A 21512-nucleotide genomic window follows, 5' to 3' on the forward strand; every position below is an offset into this window, starting at 1 on the left:
ACTATAGCTATACCAAGCTACATGTGGCTCATCAGAACTGAGACAGGACCTAGAGTGGTGTCTCACATCTATAATTGCAGCCCTTTGGGAGGTCAAGGCCAGTGGATCACTTGAGCTGAGGAGTTCAAGACCAGCCTGAGCAACATGGCAAAACCCTGTCTCTACTAGAAGCACAAAAAATTAGCTGAGATCGCACCACTGCACTCCAGCCTATGCAACAGAGTGAGACTCTGTCTCAAGGAAAAAAAATTTTGATAAAAATAGATTTTAAAAAGAACTAAGACTGACAGTTAAGTGTAACGTACCAAATACCAGATTTCAGACTTAATTAAGAAAAAAAAAAAGAGAAAGAAAAAAGGTAAAGTACCTCAGCAATTTTTATATTAACTTCATGTTAGATATACAGAGTTAAAAGAACACTAAAACTGGCCAGGCACAGTGGTTCATGCCTGTAATCCCACCAGCACATTTGGAGGCCAATGTAAGAGGATCACTTGAGGCCAGGAGTTTAAGACCAGCCTGAGCAACACAGCAAGAGACTAACTCTATTTAAAAAATAAAAAAAGAAAGAAAAAGAAAAAGAAAAAAAAAAAAACATTAAAATTACTTTTTTCCTTTTTGTGGCTACAAGAAAATTTATTTATTTATTTTTATTTGTTTTTCATTTTTTGTTTTGAGATAGAGTTTTGCTCTTGTTGCCCAGGCTGGAGTGCAATGGCACTATCTTGGCTCACCGCAATCTCCATCTCCCGGCTTCAAGCGATTCTCCTGTCTCAGCCTCCTAGTAGCTGGTATTACAGACATGTGCCACCACACCTGCCTAATTTTGTAATTCTAGTAGAGATGGGGTTTCTCCATGTTGGTCAGGTTGGTCTCAAACTCCCGACCTCAGGTGATCCGCCCACTTGGCCTAGAAAATTTAAATTACACCTGTAGCTCACCTTATATTTCTAACGGATGGCATGGTCTTAACTCTACCCACCAGCTTAACAAAGAGGGTACAGGAACATTGAACACATAAGCAATGACTTTGTCAAGTCCAGAAAGTGGGAAATTGTATAAGACAAATGATGTGATCTTGTAATGCTGCAAAATGGGGTAGGACAGGTTAAGAGACATAAAAAGACAGATGAAGCAAATGGAAAAAAGCATAGAGTGCCATGATGAGAAACTGCGCACAACCAACTATAAAGCCACTCTGGGGGAAAGAAGAAGAACAGGGAAAACTGGAACATGGTATTAAAAAACTATTGTTATATTTTGCTGAGCATGATAATATTAATGTCTTACAAAAACACATCTGTTGGAGCTACATTATCAATTATCTGTAGATGAAATGACAACATCTTGGATCTGCTTTAAAAACAGTTCAGGAAAAAGATAAAACAGAAACAGCAGAATGTTGTTAGCTGTTAAAACTAAAAAAGGAAAAAAAGAAAATACATGTGGCAGCCAGTTAAAATCAAACAAAAGAAAAAAAACGATAAATAACAACCCTCCCCCCAAAAAACTGGGTACATGAAAGTTCACTGTATTAGTTTCTCTAACTTCTGGTTGTGTTTGAGATTTCTAAATCAGGAAGTAAAATTAAAAAGGAAAAAATACCTGGGCTAGATTACTTAGATGTCTGAGTCAATAAACATTAAAGAAAATAAAAATATATGATCAAGAATCCTGACACCATGTTAGTGTCAAAGCACACTTTTTCACAGCACAAAGAGCTCAGCAACTTTGGCAACAGGGACCATTTAGGGGTCCTTTATTGCTAATGAAGCCAATTATGAATTGAGAGGTATTCATTCCAAAAGCAGAAATGAATAATGGGAACTATAGGTGATCCCATCCAGTTCTGACTTGGAGCAGCTATCAAAAAGCATTTATCAGATGTGAAGACTCTTTATGAAAATATTTCCTTCCCAGCCTGATTTGTTCAAATTAAAGACTTGAGACAACAGAACCCAGAGTGACACTGTTTACTTTTCATAAGGCAAGGATCTGAAACCATGGAGACAGAAAATGCCTGTTATCAAAAAAAGGAGTGCATGAAACCTACAGAAAGCCTGATGTCCACAGCGTGGGCCTCTGGATCTCTTACCTGTAGCCCAATATTCAGGTATAGGAAGCCAATCGAGCCCCTCTCACCCAGTTCATCCTGCTTCTCAGTCCCACCCATTTCCACGATACACAAGGACTCAGGCTGGGCTGGGAGAGCCTGCATGCTTAAAGGCTGCAAACAGTCCTGAGAGAGAGAGAGAGAGAAATCATAAAAACACAGAAAACAACAATATTGGGAGGAAAAAAACATACCTAGGGAAATCTAATTCTAGAATTAGACTATACACAGAAAAAACCCTGGGAGTGAGTTTTAAGAGAATATTGAGTTATTAGTTACACCAAATCTCAGAATAAGCTTCAGGAAGATCATGCTTTTCTCCTGTTGTCAAAGGAGATAATGGTAAAGGTAATAAAGCAAGGCACACCTCCCACAAAGTCATCTAGGGTCCTGGAGCAAGTCAAATTTAAGCAGTCTTGGTTTTTAACTAAAAAAAGGGAATTGAAGCTTAAGCCAAAGAAACATTTCTGTAGTCTCAGGGATCATATCCTTAAACCACAGCACCCAGCAGGAGACTCCTGAAACACACTGCAACACAAGAAAAGCAGCAGGTTCAGATTTTGGGGTCTAACCCAGATGATCTCAGAGATGGACAATGGACATCAGGAGTGGGCCAGATGGTCAGGTTCCAACCAGATGATCCTTGAAGCTGAGAGTGTCACTCACTGAGGGGTCCAGGGAGATGATTCTGACAGTATTGTCCACAAGCCCCACAGCCAGGAAGCGAGACCGCTGCTCTCCAGGGGGTACATTGGCAAGACTCATGCACACCACATCTGCTGACATCTCCTTCCGTTCTGTGTACTCATTGAGCTGTCCTGACTACAGGAGGAAAAACAGAGTGAGGTCAAAACTACAAAGGGGTGAGTCTACATGCTCCAATTCACCCAAAACCCTGGACCTAGAGAATGAAGGAGAGCTGTTATATTTTGTTCTGCTTCCCCCAACTCCTCTCACTATAGTCAATGACAAGAATTTTCCTGAGTTTCCTGAGTTCCCAAGACAGAATTTAACAGGCTCACTGCAAGCAAAATGAGTATCTCTACCAATCAGAGAATGAAAAGACCTTTGAGAAGGTCAATGTGTCACAAATTTCCTAAGCCACCTTTGCTCTCAGGAAATGGAGATATATAAAACTGTTTATGTGAATACTCTGGGTGAGGGGCAAATACAGTTAACGACAAGGAAATCTCAACCAAAGGTACAGTTGGGCTACAAATTTTGCCACACTAGAAAACTCCTGAGAGCAAGATAATTAAGTGAACTGAATATCCTTCCATACAGAAGTTTTCAGAAATGGATTCAGACTGCAGAAACTAAATCTATGCCAAATATTTGTTGGAAAAGTAGAGAGTGAAATGCAGGAAGAGCAAGTGTTTAATTGCTAAAAGAGGATTTCATAACTCCACCTAGAATTAGGCATCAACTTACCCTTTTCCCCACCTCTGTGAAGGGCCAAACTGCTTTGTGGACACTTAACTCTCTTTAACTGTCATCTAAATGCCTAGACTACAATGCCCATCTTTCCCTCTGGACCCTACACTGAGCAATGATAAAATAACATACGGGATCCATCTCGAAATAGACCAGCTCTCCTCCTGTCAGGGCAATCACCACTTGTCGCTGGTTCACTGCACACTTCACAATTGTTTTCTTTCCAGGGGTCTTCCACTCATTGACTCTCTTGTCTGCTCGTATGTGCCGAATGCCATCTGGATAGACCTAGAGTCAGTAACAGAAAGAAACTTGACTTTAATAATTTGGCTCATCACTCAGAATGACCCTCACAACTATCAGATCTCTCACTACAATCAGACCTGGGGGCATTGCATTTGAGGCACCAGCGGAGTCAATGACAAAAGAGTTATTTAGTAGGCCCCAGGCAAGGTCAACTTTTAAATAATGTTTTGCAATGTCCACTTGAAGAAGTTCAAAGCTCATTAACAAAACACTTATATTTACTAGAGATGAGGATAGCAACAAAAAAAAAAAGGCAAATACAGGGGGGATATTATGTGCCAAACTCTTATGTTCCCTCCCTAAGGCCTATTGGAAGGTGAGGGTGAATAGAGACATGAACACAGCAGCCTACACCCCAACAAAGGCCAAGAAAGAACAAAGCAAGCCGAGTAGGTAAGCTCTGAGAACCCTCACCTGCACCAAGGCATCATCTCCTAACAAGGAGCAGGACAAGGTGGGGGTGGTCCCCAAGAACCCAGAGTCAGTCACTTCTTCTACAGTCTCTCCAATGGACAACACCAGGGTGGCATTCACGAAAGACACAATGATGTAGGCATCAAACTCATCTGAAAAAGAAAAGAATGGAGTTGGTTAGATAAGAACTCATTAGAACTACAAAGTCAAATGAAACACTAAGAGTTCTCTTCAGAAACCTTCCAAGGTACTTCTATGTGTAGTTATTACACACATACACACGCACAGAGCAGAGGATGAGCCAAAAGAAAAATGGAAGTCATAAGAGCCTACAGATACACACTCCTTCCTCAATATTTTCTTGAGACATCTGTTAGAGAAGCGAGGACAAAGCAAAGGAATTGGAGGCATGAGGACATTTTAAATACAGTATTGATGCAAGAACATACTGAGCTAGAGCTTCATTTATTTGTGCCAGTTGTCAATCCACTATCCCTTCCTAAGGGATACCCCTTTTAACTAGGAAAGACCCCTAACTTCTTCCAAAAGCAGCTTATGTCGGAATGAACACAAGCTCTAATGAATAAAAGAGAGATTATTTAAGCCTCTGTGAGACTAAGTCATTCTAGGATTGGAAACTCAGACTCCTAGTCCCAATGGGAACAACTTAAGAAAACTAGATAACCAGGAAAAGGGGGCAGGGGGTGAGGTTTGTTTATATTGTTATACCTTGACACCTCTGACCTCTCTGGTTTTTCACTACTTAAAAATAAAACAATCCTGTGGTGTTGAGCAATCCTATTAGAATTTGCTTTTTCTAATGAAATGTAGTTGAATAAACAAACACTAATGAGTTTTTCAAGGAAGTCAGAGGACTTGAGGTATATATCAGAAACCCTCAAAATTTCTTCTGCAGGTCACTCTATTTCCCATATATCTTACCCTACAACATAAAACAGCTTCTGCAAATGTCCCCATCCAGTACAACGTATGGCATACAGCTTGATAAATGTTGAGTAAAGGCATGCTAATTTTTTAAAAGAGTTGATATTTTCCTACTTTACATTTGAATTTTTCTATCAACACCCCCTTGCCCAGAAATCAGATAAAAAAGGAACAGAACAAGAAAAGGTACCAAAATTTAGTGTATGCCTCACTCCTAGTAGTAGCAGCTACAGGACCCTGTCTGCCTAAGCACTTGTCAAGACCTCAATGCCAGAGGCTGGTCTATTCACCCACACGAAGAGCATACTTTTGGTTCTGATGACTTCAAATGAGGTTCAGCTGAACTAAGATTACTAGATCAGCTCTGCAGAATGCAGAATCAGCATTCTTTAAAGAAGCAAGGGTCAAGTGAAGACCGATCATTCGACTGGGCATGGTGGCTCATGCCTATAATCCCAGCACTTTGGGAGGCCAAGATGGGGGGATCACTTGAAGCCAGGAGTTCGAAACCAGCCTGGCCAACATGGTGACAGCCTGTCTCTACTAAAAAAATAAATAAAATAAAACAGAAAAATTAGCTGGGTATGGTGGCAGGCACCTATAATTCCAACTATTCAGGAGGCTGAGACAGGACAATCACCTGTACCTAGGAGGCGGAGGTTGCAGTGAGCCAAGATTGTGCCACTGCACCCCAGCCTGGGTGACAGAATGAGACTGTCTCAAAGCAAACAAAGAAACAACAAGATGTATCATTGGCATGGCCTACAGTAGTGTTCTGCCCTATTGGCAGGACATAAAATCAATTTAATGGGTTGCACAATAGGCACTTCATAACAGAAATAAATGTAATTTATGATGATGCTTCATATATAGTAAGATAATTACTGTTTTGTGAAACTTTTGTTTCAGTTAATATTACATATTATATGTATTTACCGTGGTGGCCGTAAAACAAGGCTCAAAGATCTTTCCTAATGGGCATGCTCTAATGGTTAGACCAGGAATCCACAGAGTAAAGGTTCAATTTCCAAATCATAAGGAATAATACTGGACATGAAGATACTTGGTTTTTCATCATTTTGCTATAACTGTCATTACATATCAAATGCTTTGAGGACGTCTTACAAGATGATTTTGTAAAATTAAGCACTATTCACTATCATGAGTAAGGACATGGTTGTCTCTGAAATGGATGTCTCAATAGCTTACAACAAAACTAAAATCCATCTCTATATAACACCAAGCTTGGAACCTTTACTCCAACTCTCAGTTTTTGCACTGGAAATTTCTGTTGTGTAAAAATAACAGAAGTTGCTTAATTTTAACATTACAGCTAGTGCTCGACTTACGACCACGATTGGTTCCGCCGGTCGTAACACAATTTGGTCGTAAGTTGAGTAGGCTATATGTACAGTACTGTGAAATGATGTTATAAAAATCTTTAAGTCATATTTATCATAATTTTCTTTCATTATTGTTATATATCATAATTTTCTTTGTTCATTTTATGCCATTTGTATCAACTCTACACCATTTTGTTTCTTATTTTTACATTCGTCAGGTTTAAGTAAAACACTGCATTACCAGTAGTAAAGGTTGACCTGAATGCTTATTATGAAAGCATTCTTGTCAAATCTCATTTTTAAAAAGTTACCTTAACTTGTGGTAAAGGCGCAGCCTTGTGTAAAACTGTGGAATATTCACAGATCACTGAACCACGGTGGTCTATGGTTTGAAGTGAAAAACCACGGCACATGATGAGTTTTGAAAAGCAGAAGAGTATGAACTATGTTAAGTCTTAGGGTTAAAAAGGACTAGTTGCCAGGTATTTATTTATTATCATTGTATATAGAAAAGTAAATCATCACAATTTTATGTGACTTTCCATGGGATACAAATATGTAGCATTCATCATAAAAGATGTCATCTGGATATCTTGTTCAAATATAATTTAAACTTAGTATGTTCTAATATTGTTAAAGATATAGGGATATAAACCACTCACATTTTAGTAAGAAAGGCAAGAAAATGACTAATAATGATATGATATAGCATATATGTTTATTGTCCCGCACTGTCGTACGCCCAGCTGGGCAACATTTGCGCTGCCAGACGCGGAGCAGTCGTGGCTAGCGACTGTGGTCGTAAAGTCGAATGGTCGTAAGTTGCATAGGTCGTAAGTTGATCAATACCTGTATATGAATACAGTACCATTTCATGTGTTCCCATTACTGAAACCTAATAATCTTAAAAACTGTCAAAGCAAATTAAAGCCAAGCAACCAAAGGCTGTAACTGGCCAGGATTTCTGGTCTCGGAACTTCACCAAGGGGAAAAGGGCGCCTTCCAGAAGACAGATCATATAACCTTTGACTTTCATGGGAGAGAATGGGGAAAGGAAGGGAGGAAGGGTACCTTTCCTTTGACCAAGACTCCAGATTACTCAGACATAAAAGAAAATAAATGCTCAGTGGACTTAAATAGGATCATACTTTTGCTAGACAATTCAAGACGTGAGTCAATGACGTCTCAAAGCTGCTTTAAATCACAGATTTCCTCAAAATAAACACTGTCCTGAGAACACCAAACACATTGTAACTTCTACCCCTTCCTTCTACAGTGAGGAAGAGTTGCAGCAGATTAACTCTTATGTACTAGAGTAAATACAGATTAAAAGTTGGAGTTCAAGCCAGGCATGGTGGTTCAAGCACTTTGGGTGGTTGACGAGGCAGGATCATTTGAGCTCCGAAGTTCAAGACCACCTTGGGTAACATAACAAGACCCCAACTCCACAAAAAATTACAATTATTATTTTTATTTATTTATTTATTGAGATGGAGTTCTGCTCTTGTTGCTCCGGCTGGAGTGCAATGGCGTGATTTCGGCTAACCACAACCTCTACTTCCCGGGTTCAAGCAATTCTCCTGCCTCAGCCTCCCAAGTAGCTGAGTATTACAGGCATGAGCCACCAGGCCCAGCTAATTTTGTATTTTTAGTAGAGACAGGGCTTTTCCATGTTGGTGAGGCTGGACTCCACCTCAGGTGATTCGCCCACCTCAGCCTCCTAAAGTGCTGGGATTACAGGCATGAGCCACTGCACCCAGCCCAAAAAATTATTTTAAAAAAAAATGTTGGAGTTTAGAACAAAGTCAAGCTTTAGTGAAGGTAAATGACTAGGAACTGTACCATCCACACTGCCCTTTTCTAAAAGATGCAAGTCTCACGTGAAACTACAATAGTTCATACCTCAGTGAAGAATCTATCAGGGTATGACAATGCATCTTTAGGTCTCAGTTCAACAGGGCTCCCCCCATCTGTCTGAACACTGCTTAGGACCCCAGGAGAGGGAATGTTTTTCTCTTCTACTTCCCTTGCCTTAGAATTTAAGGCTCAACCAGCAGCTCACTCCAACAAAAGGTAAAGTGAGCGGCTATCCAAACAACTGAAGCCTCCACTAACTCACTCTCACTTCATAGACAAGGTTACCTGACACTTATCTTGCTTCAGCTTTCTGAATATACTCAAAAGCTTTCTCCAGGTCCTGATCTTTCAGTCAGGATACCTGGAACGTACAACTCCAAGAGAGTATGAAGCTAAAGTTCTCTAGCTAGAGACTCTTTTTAGCTTAGTAAAAGACAAATTAACCATATTTGACAAATTCTGTGGGAGAAAGTAGAGAGGCAGATTCCTGCCTCAGACCATCTCATCACAGGCAGACAGTGTATAGCACTATTATGCCCAGTGACATCCAACTGCAAAGTTACCCTCTGACAGACACCATCAGGGCAGCCTCAATATATTGTGCAGGTCCCTCTCCCTGGGTAAACTGTAAGACCCCATAGTCAACCCTAGCAGTAGGTACACACCTGTGGTGATCAGCACCTTCACCAGCCACCTGTGGAAGAGAAAAAAAGGCTTGGTATTGGTAGTGTGTATCACCAAGTACCAGCCAAGGTTAGTATTTGCCTGGAAGACTGCAGCATGTGCGGACAGAAGGAATGTTCACTCGATAGTAACTTGGGGTATCTGGAAACTGAGTGAACCAAGAGAACCCGACCAATATTTATGGGTGACTCCCAAATTACAGTACCGAAAGAGTAAAATTTAGCAGGATATAGTCCTTTCCGAGACTTCTGACATTTAATAAAGGAGAAAAACTTTCAACTACAAGTTCCATCATGCAACAAACTGCCTGTCACCGAGTTAGCAAATGCTGTCCCTCTTAAGAACCTGTCCTGACCTTCAAACACAAGCCCCCTCCTTTAACCCCTCCTGGCAATGTACCCATGCCTTTCACCACATCACAACACACAACAGTTTTGTATGCTTGTCTTCTTTTTTAGATGGCAAGAGTTCTGAGGCAAAGACGCTATCTTAGTCACTCTGAATACATGGTGGGCACTCAACCAACTAAACTTATCCTGAAAGAAACCAGCAAGACCCACAGACTCTCACTGCAGTTAATCAAAATGGACACTGGACTGAGATTCAGGAGACAGGATTTCTGTCCCCACTACCTAGACTATGTCTTGAGACAGTCAACCCCAATAACTTCCTGTATTCTTCATAAACAGTGAGGGTTAACTTTTCTGTAAACCTAAATCCATTTTATTTTTATTTTTCTGAGACAGAGTCTTTCTCGGTTACCCAGGCTGGACTGCAGTGGTGCGATCTCAGCTCACTGCAACTTCCACCTCCCAGGTTCAAGTGATTCTCCTCCCTCAGCCTCCCAAGTAGCTGGGATTACAGGCATGCGCCACCACACCCAGCTAATTTTTGTATTTTTAGTAGAGACAGGGTTTCACCATGTTGGCCAGGCTGGTCTCAAACTCCTGACTTCAGGTGATCTGCCTATCTCGGCCTCCCAATATGCCAGGATTAGAGGCGTGAGGCCACCGCACCCAGCCCTAAATCTGTCTTAAAATAAAAAGTTTATTTAAAAAGTTAAACACCAACAAGGACCAACTACTTTCTGCAGATATTACACACAAAACCAGGTGCCTAATAATTATCTTTTCAGCTCATAAGCCTACCAATTTCTTATTCACATTTTTCCCTTTCTACTCAACTCGGATATGATTCAAATGCCTACAATGAAAACTAATTCCACAAAAATGAGTATTCTACTAACAGTTAGCTGTTTTCCTCCTACATATTTCCCAACTCATTAAATGTTTCATACAAGCAGAAGATCTAAATATCAGGCAGAATTACAGCTGTTTTCTTGAAAAAGCTGTCTGCCAGCCAGGATGATCTTACTCATCCATCCCACATTTCTGAGAGAACAAGAGAAAAATGTAGCTCCAAAGTGAATCAACAGAAAAATGACTGAGCTTTCTTTCTAGGAGACTGCAATTCAACTGTCACAAGACTTCCCTGCTACTGCACTAACTACTAGGCATTCTCCTATTACTTTCAAAGTTTTAGGATCCGGTGACCATTTATATCCAGGAACTCAAACTCCCTTCTCCTTCCCTGTCCCCACCTTTCTACTCATGCTAAAATTCCAATTCCACTCAATTCCACCTGCTTTCCTCAAGCACTAGCAAGACTGACTAACAAGCTTTCCCAAATCTCTTAATTCCTAGACCACCCTGAATTTCACTGCGGTTTCAAAACAATTTAAAAGAACATAGTTGAAGAAAAATGAAAAAGCACAACTTTCCCTCACATGACACCTCTTAAATAGATGAATCCAGTGCCTTTATCAATATAACGTCAAAAAGCATCACACTTGACAGCTCTATGAAATGTTTATGTACTAAAATAAGACAGCCAACCTATGCCCCCATCTTTCCCACCTGCACAAAAAGAAATGGTAGGTGAAGGCAACCTGATTAGAAAAGCTTCAAAAACACTGTTGGGCCAGAAAAAGTTTCTGGTATATGGTGCTAAAGGAAATGATACAGAAGTATTATGAACGCAGCCTTTTAAGCCTTCTATGTCAATGGCACCCAAAACCTCATTTTGTCTATTGGGAAAGAGCTGCTTACCTTCAATGTGTCGACGCACTGTCCAGACAGCATTGGGGTTACCGGGTAGCTCAGAAACAGCCATTTCTGACACCTGACAGGAGAGGAGGGAAGCCACAGATCCAGTGAGCATGCAACTCAGCTACCTTCTTACAATTACACCAGAAAATAAGGTCTCAAAGGCAGGGTTCATAATATATGCCGAATTTAAAGAATGAAACCACCTAGTGAAAGAAGAACCTAAGAACCAAACAGGCTAGAGACAGCAGCAATCCCCCTGACAGTTTTAAGCAAAAGACACAGGATGTCTAAGAGGGTACAGTTGCTGCAGCCAAAACCATATCCCTTTCCTTCAGGTACAACATGCCGTGATCGTCCTCAGAACACCAGTATCCACTGGGAATGAATCACGCCATCTAAATTGGCATCCCATTTCTTTCCCTAGCTCCCATAAGACCAAATCCCACCTGGACCAATTCAAATGCCACATCCTTTAGAAAAATTATTCCCTTATCCCCTTGGTTGGCAGTCACCCCTCTCTTCTATAAACACTCACAGAAATAAGTTACCACCAGCTGGACGCAGTGGCTCACGCCTGTAATCCCAGCACTTTGGGAGGTCAAAGCGGGTGGATCACCTGAGGTCAGGAGTTCAAAACCAGCCTGGCCAACATGGTAAAACCCTATCTCTACAAAAATAGAAAAATTAGCCGGGCATGATGGTGGACACCTATAATCCCAGCTACTCAGGAGGCTCAGGCAGAAGAATCGCTTGAACCTGGTAGGCGGAGGTTGCAGTGAGCCAAGACTGTGCCATTGCATTTCAGCCTGGGGGACTGAGCAAGACTGTTGTCTCCAAAAAGAAGAAATCAGTCACCACTTCTTCTTAGGGCACTAGCTGTTTTGTCTTTCCTAGTAGATTTTTATGCTCCTCAAAGTCAGAGTGAATGATTCTCTACATGTTCTATAGGTTCTCAAACATAAGAGTAAACAAAACATCTAAGCCAAATTCAAAATGATCTAGAGGAGAAAACCGGAGGTAGGTTATATAGAAACTCTCTGCACTATCTTTACAATTTTTCTATAAATGTAAAATCATTATAAAATTAAAATTATTAAATGTTTCTAAATGATCTAGACACAATAAAGTAGCCACTTATATATAGTGTATAATCCACATCTTTTTTTTTTTTTTTTTTTTTGAGACGGAGTTTCACTCTTGTTACCCAGGCTGGAGTGCAATGGCGCGATCTCGGCTCACTGCAACCTCCGCCTCCTGGGTTCAGGCAATTCTCCTGCCTCAGCCTCCTGAGTAGCTGGGATTACAGGCACGCGCCACCATGCCCAGCTAATGTTTTGTATTTTTAGTAGAGACGGGGTTTCACCATGTTGACCAGGATGGTCTCGATCTCTTGACCTCGTGATCCACCCGCCTCGGCCTCCCAAAGTGCTGGGATTACAGGCTTGAGCCACCGCGCCTGGCCTAATCCACATCTTATAGTAAAAACTCATGTATATTCAAAGGAGGAATAGCCCTTTCCTAGTTTACTGATATATTTAGAAGGAAGACCTAAGAACTTCCTCATGAATAAAATTCAGCTGTCAATTATGCTATACTCTATACCAAATGTAAAACTGTCAAGTCACCCTGGCTCAGCTGTGACCATAATTTAGTTAGAGAACATGGTATAACAAATAGGCATAAAGGAACAATGCAACATTCAACAATTCTCAAATATTTTTATATATAACAAAGGTGTGTCTACAGATTTGAAGTGGGAAGAGAAGTAGCAGGAAACTCAAAAATGATGATTTTTGAGTCCTTTATATCTTACACTTCGTAAAAATCATCTGCTAATGCACAAATGCATTTTTAAAATTTTTTTGAGACACAATCTCACCCTGTCGCCCAGGCTGGAGTGCAGTAGTGTTTTCTCAGCTCACTGCAACCTCCACCTCCCAGTTTAAGCGATTTTCCTGCCTCAGTCTCCTGATTACAGGTACTCACCACCACTTCTGGCTCATTTTTGTAGCGCTAGTAGAGATGAAGTTTCACCATGTTGGCCAGGCTGGTGTCAAACTCCTGACCTCAGGTGATCCACCCGCCCAGCCACACATATGCGTTTTGTGTAAAGTGCTAGCTTTCATCATATACTCACTAAGATCTAACGAGAAGTAACTAACGAATCAAAACCAATGGCTCTTGGCCAGGCGCCGTGGCTCACGCCTGTAATCTCAACACTTTGGGAGGCTGAAGTGGGAGGATCACTTGAGCCCAGGAGTTCAAGATCAGCCCTGGCAACCTAGCAAGACCCTGTCTCTACCAAAAATAAATAAATAAATAAGGCAAGTGTGGTGGTGCACACCTGTAGTCCCAGCTACTCAGGAAGCTAAGGTGGGAGAACTACTTGCTTGAGACTAGGCGTTCAAGGCCACAGTGAAGCAAGGTCTCACCACTGCACTCAAAAAGAAAAAAAACAACAGACCTATGGCTCTAAATTGGGTCTGAGTCCTTGAAATTTTGGTGAGCTGAAAAATACATTTTGGAAGAGACAAAACATTTTAAAATTCCCTGAAACAGCAGTATTTACAGCTAACTTTATTTTTTTTTTTTAATTGAGATGGGGTTTCACCATGTTGGCCAGGATGGTCTCAATCTCCTGACCTCGTGATCCACTCACCTCAGCCTCCCAAAGTGCTGGGATTACAGGCATGAGCCACCACGCCCGGCCTAACAGCTAACATTTATTGAATACATCATGCCATATATTAAGCTAAGTGCTTCATATGTATCATCTCATTTAATTCACACAATTCTTTACAGCAGGTATCATTAAGTCCATTTTACAGAATAAACAAAAGCTAAATAATAACTATTACGTGGTAGAGCCAGAATTCAAACCCCAGATTATCTTGGCCATGTTCCAATAAAATTTACAGAAACAGGCAGCAGGCCTCTTGAGAGCTACAGTTTGCTATTCTCAAGCTCTCAAAACAAACTGTTATAGGAAGCTTTTTATTTTTATTCCTAACAAGTTCAAGTTCAGGGCCCTCACTAGACGGCATTAACATTAAGACTATGATACAAAGAGAATATGGGATTTGAGAAGATAACTTTATTTATTACTTTTTGATAGAAACGGGGTTTCACCGTGTTGGCCAGGCTAGTCTCAAACTCCTGACCAGGTGATCTGCCCAACTCAGCCTCCCAAAGTGCTGGGTTTACAGGCTTGAGCCACCACGCCTGGCTGAGAAGATAACTTTTGGTGTCCAAATTCCCTAAAAAGTTCAGCAATAAAAGACTCACTAAATAAATTCTGATCTATCCACTTTGGTGTAATATTACAGAAACACTAAAAATATTCAACTTGGCCAGGTATGGTAGCTCACGGCTGTAATCCTAGCACTTTGGGAGGCTGAGGAAGGCAGATTCCTTAAGCCCAAGAGTTCAAGACCAGCCAACATGATGAGACTCTATCTCTACCAAAAAAAAAAAAATACAAAAATTAGCTGGTTGTGTGGGGCACATGCCTGTCATCCCCAGTTATTCAGGAGGCTGAAGTGGGAGGATCACCTGATCCCAGGAAGGTCAAGGCTGCAGTGAGCCATGATGGCGCCATTGCACTCCAGCCTGAGAGAGTGAAACCCCCACCCCCTCAAAAATAAATAAATAAAAGTATGCTATTTAAGAGCATACAGTAATAAGGAATAAACTTAGTAAGACACAAAAATACATATAGCATTGATATAGTTGATTTAACTAAGACTAGATGTAAAGAGTGAAATGTTGCATATAGATTTCCTAGCCTCCATGTCACGACTAGTGACCATATGGACTATCATGCTAACAAGTTAAGAAATAGAAAATCAAAAGTACAGGTTGGGCACAGTGGCTCACACCAGAAATCAACACTTTGGGAGGCTGAGGCAGGACAATCACTTCAGCCCAGGAGGTCAAGGCTACAGTGAGCCAAGATCACACCATTGAACACTAGCCTGGGCAACACAGCAAGACCTTGTCTCAGGAACAAAAAGAAAGTCTAAAGATCCGGCCGGGCGTGGTGGCTCACACCTGTAATCCAAGCACTTTGGAGGCCAAGGCGGGCAGATGACCTGAGGTCGGGAGTTCAAGATCAGCCTGACCAATATGGTGAAACCCCGTCTTAAAAAATAATAATAATAATAAATAAAAAAACAATAAATACTTCCAAAAAAAAATATAGAAAGTCTAAAGAATAAACTTCAGGGAATTCAGGGAGAAAGAACATACTTTTCCACAGATACCGCAACTATGTCTTTGACAATATCAGAGTAAAGCCATCAACTACTTTTTCAATGCTTCCCTCCAAACTCTGTGGATTATCTAGAAACTGCAATCTTACCTCAAGTCCATGCCTCAGGACTCTCAGAGATGATCGGGGTCCCCTGCCACAGGCCACATACAGCTGTGGAGTATCTTCATTGGCGAGATCAGCTATCTGCACAGAGAAAAAGATGAAAAAATATCGACCAGTGCTGTTTTCAAACACAACTCACATTCTCAGGAGACAAACTATTTTTGACTGTATTAAGCTAATATATTGGCGATCAGCCCCGAGACATAAAGAGAAAAGTCCCAATGTTTTAAAAAGTAAAACAGTTTGATGCAGCAGGTTTTCCCAACCAAGGCTTAAATCAGTTTATAAGTTAACAAAGGAACTTTCACATTTAGAGATATGAAGTGTTCCACAGCCTTCAAGTGAAATTTAACATTTCCTTCTGATTAAAAACAGAGGTAACTACAACATTATCAGTACCCATAAACTTTGTCACCAACAGAAACAACATTCATTTACGTCACTTTTAGGTCTGTAGATATCACCAATTATCTTTTACTCTCATCATTGCTGCAAAATTGTATTTATTACCCCTGCTTTTAGGCTACACACAAACACAGCTGCTCTATAGATACTTCTATGATGTAGCTAATCAGCATCTGGACTTTTAAGCATTCTATACCTGACTGCTTAAAACAAATAGAAAGGGCCATGTATTTCTCTAGTGTCCCAGACATCCAGCTGCTTTCCAACGTAATTATGTGTTGACCAATATGTAAAAAGAGGTGAATCATCTGTATTGTAGTTCTGACAAACTGAACAGTTCAAACGAAAATTCTTTACTCTCTCTGCAAAGCAATGGAATCTACTGTAACTTAGATGTGCATGTGAGTACAGAGGGTATACACCCTTCACACCAATCTCTTAAAAAATTAATGCACCCATTTTAAGTGTATCATCTTTATTATTTATAAGGCCTCAATAAAGGACATCTATTTTCCACAACTCTAAAAAATATTTTGTTATCTTGGTTCTAAGTATATTTTCATACACATTTAAAAATATTATTCATCAGCTGGGTATGGTGGCTTGTGTCTATACTCCCAGCTAATGAGGAGGCTGAGGTGGGAGAATCACTTCAGCCCAGGAGCTGAGGCTGCAGTGAGATTTAACTGTGTCACTGCCCTCCAGCCTGAGTGACGGAGTGAGAGTCTTGTCTCAAAAAAAATTTTTTAATTAAAAAAAAAAAAAAAGTAAAAAGTAAAACATCATTCAGATGGAATCCAGATGCCTGGGGCTAGCAAAAAGATCCATGGCATTAAAAAATGTTAAGAAGCCCTACTATAGACACTTTAACTTCCCATTAATTTTATTCTTTTTTTTTTTTTTAGACGGAGTTTCACTCTTGTTGCCCAGGCAGGAATGCAATGGCGCCATCTCAGCTCACCACAATCACAATTTGCACCTCCCGGGTTCAAGTGATTCTCCTGCCTCAGCCTCCTGAGTAGCTGGGATTACAGTCACGCGCCACCGCACCCAGCTAATTTTACTCTTGATGAATAAACTATTTACACACATTATTTGTTAAAATTCCAATGAAGGTGGAAAAATCACTAATAATCAAATTAGAAATTAGTCACACTTATTTTCTGTTGCCCTCAGGACCAATACTTTCTCAAAAAGGAAAAACAAAAGCGATTAATTTCAGATGGGGTTAATTAAACCTGTCTGAATGCTGACTTGTTTCCCCAGTACACAGTGAACAAGCCCCTCTCCCATCAGAAGTCTGATTAACTACACAAAGAGTGGTCCCTAATGGTCACTCAAACCCTGGCAATTGAGGATGCAAGAGCATGATCAAATTCCTAGCTGTTACAGCTGAGCACCAGCAATGAGAGACACAATCTCCATTCTGAGCCACTTCAGGTTCCTTCTTGAGAATGTGATTCAAAACTTCCTGTTACCAACTGATCCCAATGTCTCAGAACTATTTTAAAGAGGAACTGTGGTAAAATTAAATAAATACAGCTACATGCAGACTGTTGTATGATAAGAGGTCAACTACAGAATACTCTGGAGTATATGAATCCACTTATTTTAAAAAGAAAAAGAAGATAGAACACATAAACATATACATGATTCTAAATGCAGTGAAAACGCCTGAAGTAGTCACAAGAAGCTGTTAATATAAGCAATATGGCTCAATGGAGTGGATAGGTGAGAAGACTGTGGTTAAGACTTTTGCTGTACAGGAAAATGATCTGAATTTTTACATTAAACATCAGTTTTATCATTAAGGAGAAAAAAAGCCCAAGGATTTATCAATGATTTTTTTGTGTTCAAACTTATACATGTAACTGCTTTACACACTGGCAAGTCCATTGAAATGCTAATAAAGCTACTTAGGCTAGACCTCAGTTTAACTTTAGACTCATTGTGGAAGGGACTGAAAAGGCCCACAAACCTGGCAAAACAGAATGGGAGAGAGGCTGTCCAACTCATCAACCAGCACAAGGTTTTTAAGTGGTCTTGGCTGAAAAAAGAATGTGTCTCCTTCTTCCAGAGGCATGGCTGATGAAAACTCAGGTTCTTCATCATCATCTCCAAGATGTGCAATTTGATATAAGTAACTGGGAAGAAGCAGAGAAGAGAAACTTTAGGTAACGAGTTCTCTACTGAAGATAATATTTGATATCAACATAAAGCACAAACAATTCGATTAAGATACTGTTATTTTTAGGTGTTATCACTAAATATAGCAACTAGGATTTGTTTCAAAACAATTCAGGGAGAATATCTGGGAAGTGCAGTGAGTGTTTTATTTATGGCACAAGTAACAAAGAAAATAGAGATAAACTGGACTTTATCAAAATTTAAAACTTGGCAGGGCACGGTGGCTCACAACTGTTATCACAGCACTTTGGGAAGGCCGAGCCGGGTGGATCACGACGTCAGAATATCAAGACCATCCTGGCCAACATGGTGAAACCCCGTCTCCACTAAAAATACAAAAAAATTGGCCAGATGTGGTGGCAGGTGCCTGGAGTCCCAGCTACTAGGGAGGCTGAGGAAGGCGAATCACTTAAACCCAGGAGGTGAAGGTTACAGTGGGCCGAGATCATACCACTACACTCCATCCAGTCTTAACAACAGAGCAAGACCTCGTCTCAAAAAAAAAAAAAAAAAAATTAAAACTTTTGTGAATCAATCAAAGGAAGAAAGATGACGACCCACAAAATCAGAGAAAATATTTGCAAATCATATGTCTCACAGGGTCTAGTGCCCAGAACACACAGAGAACTCAAAAAGACAACTCTTAAAAAATGGGCAATGGGATTTGAATAGACATTTCTCCAGCAAAGATACAAAAATGGCCAATAAGCACATGTAAAGATGCTGCATATCACTCATCACTAGGGAAAGGCAAATCATGATGAGATACCACTTCATGCCACCACTGCACACCTAGCAGGATGGCCATAATCACAAATGTGAAAACAAACTGGCAAGCATGTGGAGAAACTGAAGCCCGCATATACTGCTGCTGGGAATGTAAAATGATGCAGCTGCTATGACAAAGTCTGGTGGTTCCTCAAAAAGTTAAACACAGAATTACCATGACCCAGTAATTCCATTCCTAAAACGGGGACTCAAATAGGTATTTGCACACCAACATCTACCACAGCACTATTCCCAAGAGTGAAAAGGTGGAAACAATCCAAGTGCACATCAACAATAGAATGGATAAACAAAACACAGTATAGACATACAATGGATTATTCCGCCATAAAAACGAATTAAGTTCTAACACAGCCGACCAAAACATGAATCTTTTTCTTTTTTTTTTTTTTAACATGAATCTTATAAATATTATACCAAGTAAAATGAGCTAGACACAAAGGGACAAATACCAGCCAGGCGTGGTGGCTCATGTCTGTAATCCCAGCACTTTGGGAGACCAAGGCAGGTGGATTACTTAAATCCAGAAGTTTGAGACTCTACAAGAAATACAAATATTAGCCAGGCATGCACCTGGCTAACAGTCGCAGATACTTGGAAGGATGAGATGGAAGGATCACTTGAGCCTGGGAAGTCAAGGATGCAGTGAGCTGAGATCACACCAGTGCACTCCAGCAGGCCAGAAAACAGAGTGAGATTCTGGGTCTCCAACAAACAACAACAACAAAAAAACCAAAAAGCTAAGTCGTCTTGGCTGGGCGCAGTAGTGCATGCCTGTAATCCCAGCACTTTGGGAGGCAAGGTGGATGGATCACTTGAGGTCAGGAGTTTGAGACCAGCTTGGCCAACATGACAAAACCCCGTCTCTACTAAAAATACAGAAAAATTAGCCAGCCATGTTGGCACACGCCTGTAGTCCAAGCTACCGGAGGCTGAGACAGGAGAATCATTTGAACCTAGGAGGTGGAGGTTGCAGTGAGCTGAGATCACTGCACTCCAGCCTGGGTGACAGAGTAAGTCGATCTCAGGAAAAAAAAAAAAAAAAAAAAAAAAAAAAACTAAGAAGGGTAAGTGTGGTGGTTCATGCTTAAAATCCCAGCGCTTTGGGAGGACGAGAAAGGATCACTTGAGCCCAGGACTTCAAGGCCAGCATGGAAACATAGTGAGACCCTAACTCTATTAAAAAAAATGAAAGAAAAAAAAGTGAGGAGTAAAAGACAATTTAATAATGAGAGAATAGCTACAGACAAGGCAGAAATGGCCAGAAAGTATTTGATTTTGATTACGGAGAAACTGAGCATTAGATTAGTAAAGTGGTTTGCCAGAATCCTAGACAGTATTTCATTTTGATCATGGAGAAACTGAGCATTAGAATAGTAATGTGGTTTGCCTACACTTTAGCAGATACTGGCAAGACCATGTCACCTTATCTTATGTAAGCAATTTGGAGTCTTAGACGGTGGTCTTAAATTTGAGGCAGGAATTCAGAATTCTTCCACTTGACAATGAAAAGCCTCTTATGATTACGATACAGGGATGGGGAAATGATTTCAACAAGGTTGTCTTATCTGCTGGATGAGATGATGCTACAGAAGGCTGAGTTTTACAGGAAAGGCAATGAAATAAGACAACTAGTGAACTAGCTCAAGATTGGCATCACAATAAAAGGGATACAGAAGTAAATACAGAATTTAGCACAACACTAAAAGTGTTGGACAATAAAAAAATTTTTGAGATTTCACACTTTAGTTGCTATAACTAGCTTATTACTAATCACTAACAGAAATACTGACGATAGGAAGACTGCTGATATGTGTGGGCAGGTAAGGCCTGATAAGCTTCAACTCTAGAAAGGTACCAATCAAGTGCTTATGGAACAGCTCTTTAATAGTAAGTATTTCATTTTATTTATTTACTTATTATTTTGTTTGAGATGGAGTCTTGCTCTTGTCGCCCAGGCTGGAGTACAATGACGTGATCTCGGCTCACTGCAACCTCTGCCTCTGAGGTTCATGCGATTCTCCTGTCTCAGCCTCCTAAGTAGCTGGGATTATAGGCACCCGTCACCACACTGGGCTAAATGTTTTATTCTTAGTAGAGAAAGGGCTTCACCACGTTGGCCAGGCTGGTCTCAAACTCCTTACCTCAGGCGATCCGCCCACCTCAACCTTCCAAAGTCCTGGGATTAGAGGCATGAGTCACTGCACCCAGGAGTAATTAAGTATTTCAATATTTATTTAATTAAATATTCAGCAAAAAGCCCAGAAGAGACATCGAATCTAAAGATAGTTCTGCAGATACCCAGAGGTACTGACTGAAGCCACTAAAACAAAGGAAGGTAAGAAAAAGAAAGAGGCTAAAGGGAAACAGAAAACAAATTTTTGTTTTTAAAGAACACATTCTTGTGAAAAGCTCCATAAACCTTTCGAAGCCACACCTTCCTACTGGCAACTTTTTTTTTTTTTTTTTTTTTTTTAACGGGGGTTTCCTCTTTTTTCCCAGGCGGGGGGTGAATGGGCGGTCTCCGGGTCACCCCAACCCCCGTCTCCTGGGTT

The 21512-nt window shown here is 40.6% G+C and overlaps 1 protein-coding gene and 1 long non-coding RNA gene across 2 annotated transcripts in view; one reads left to right on the plus strand and one right to left on the minus strand.

Annotated features, from left to right (window-relative positions):
- Positions 1 to 21512, minus strand: part of SF3B3 (splicing factor 3b subunit 3) — a 52208-nt gene that overhangs the window by 13185 nt on the left and 17511 nt on the right. Inside the window, exons 9-15 of the mRNA XM_032283842.1 lie at positions 17963 to 18128; positions 15565 to 15660; positions 11205 to 11277; positions 4268 to 4419; positions 3680 to 3835; positions 2780 to 2935; positions 2096 to 2239 (exon numbers count right to left, since the gene is read on the minus strand). Coding sequence (XP_032139733.1) covers positions 2096 to 2239; positions 2780 to 2935; positions 3680 to 3835; positions 4268 to 4419; positions 11205 to 11277; positions 15565 to 15660; positions 17963 to 18128 — 943 coding nt within the window. The remainder of the gene's footprint in view (positions 1 to 2095; positions 2240 to 2779; positions 2936 to 3679; positions 3836 to 4267; positions 4420 to 11204; positions 11278 to 15564; positions 15661 to 17962; positions 18129 to 21512) is intronic.
- LOC116555333 overlaps positions 3475 to 21512 on the plus strand; it is a 20068-nt gene continuing 2030 nt past the window's right edge. Inside the window, exons 1-2 of the long non-coding RNA XR_004270482.1 lie at positions 3475 to 3560; positions 4969 to 4971. This is a non-coding gene — a long non-coding RNA (uncharacterized LOC116555333). The remainder of the gene's footprint in view (positions 3561 to 4968; positions 4972 to 21512) is intronic.

This window comes from Sapajus apella, unplaced genomic scaffold, assembly GCF_009761245.1.
Source record: "Sapajus apella isolate SASKATOON/1434 unplaced genomic scaffold, GSC_monkey_1.0 scaffold15, whole genome shotgun sequence".
NCBI lineage: Eukaryota > Metazoa > Chordata > Mammalia > Primates > Cebidae > Sapajus > Sapajus apella.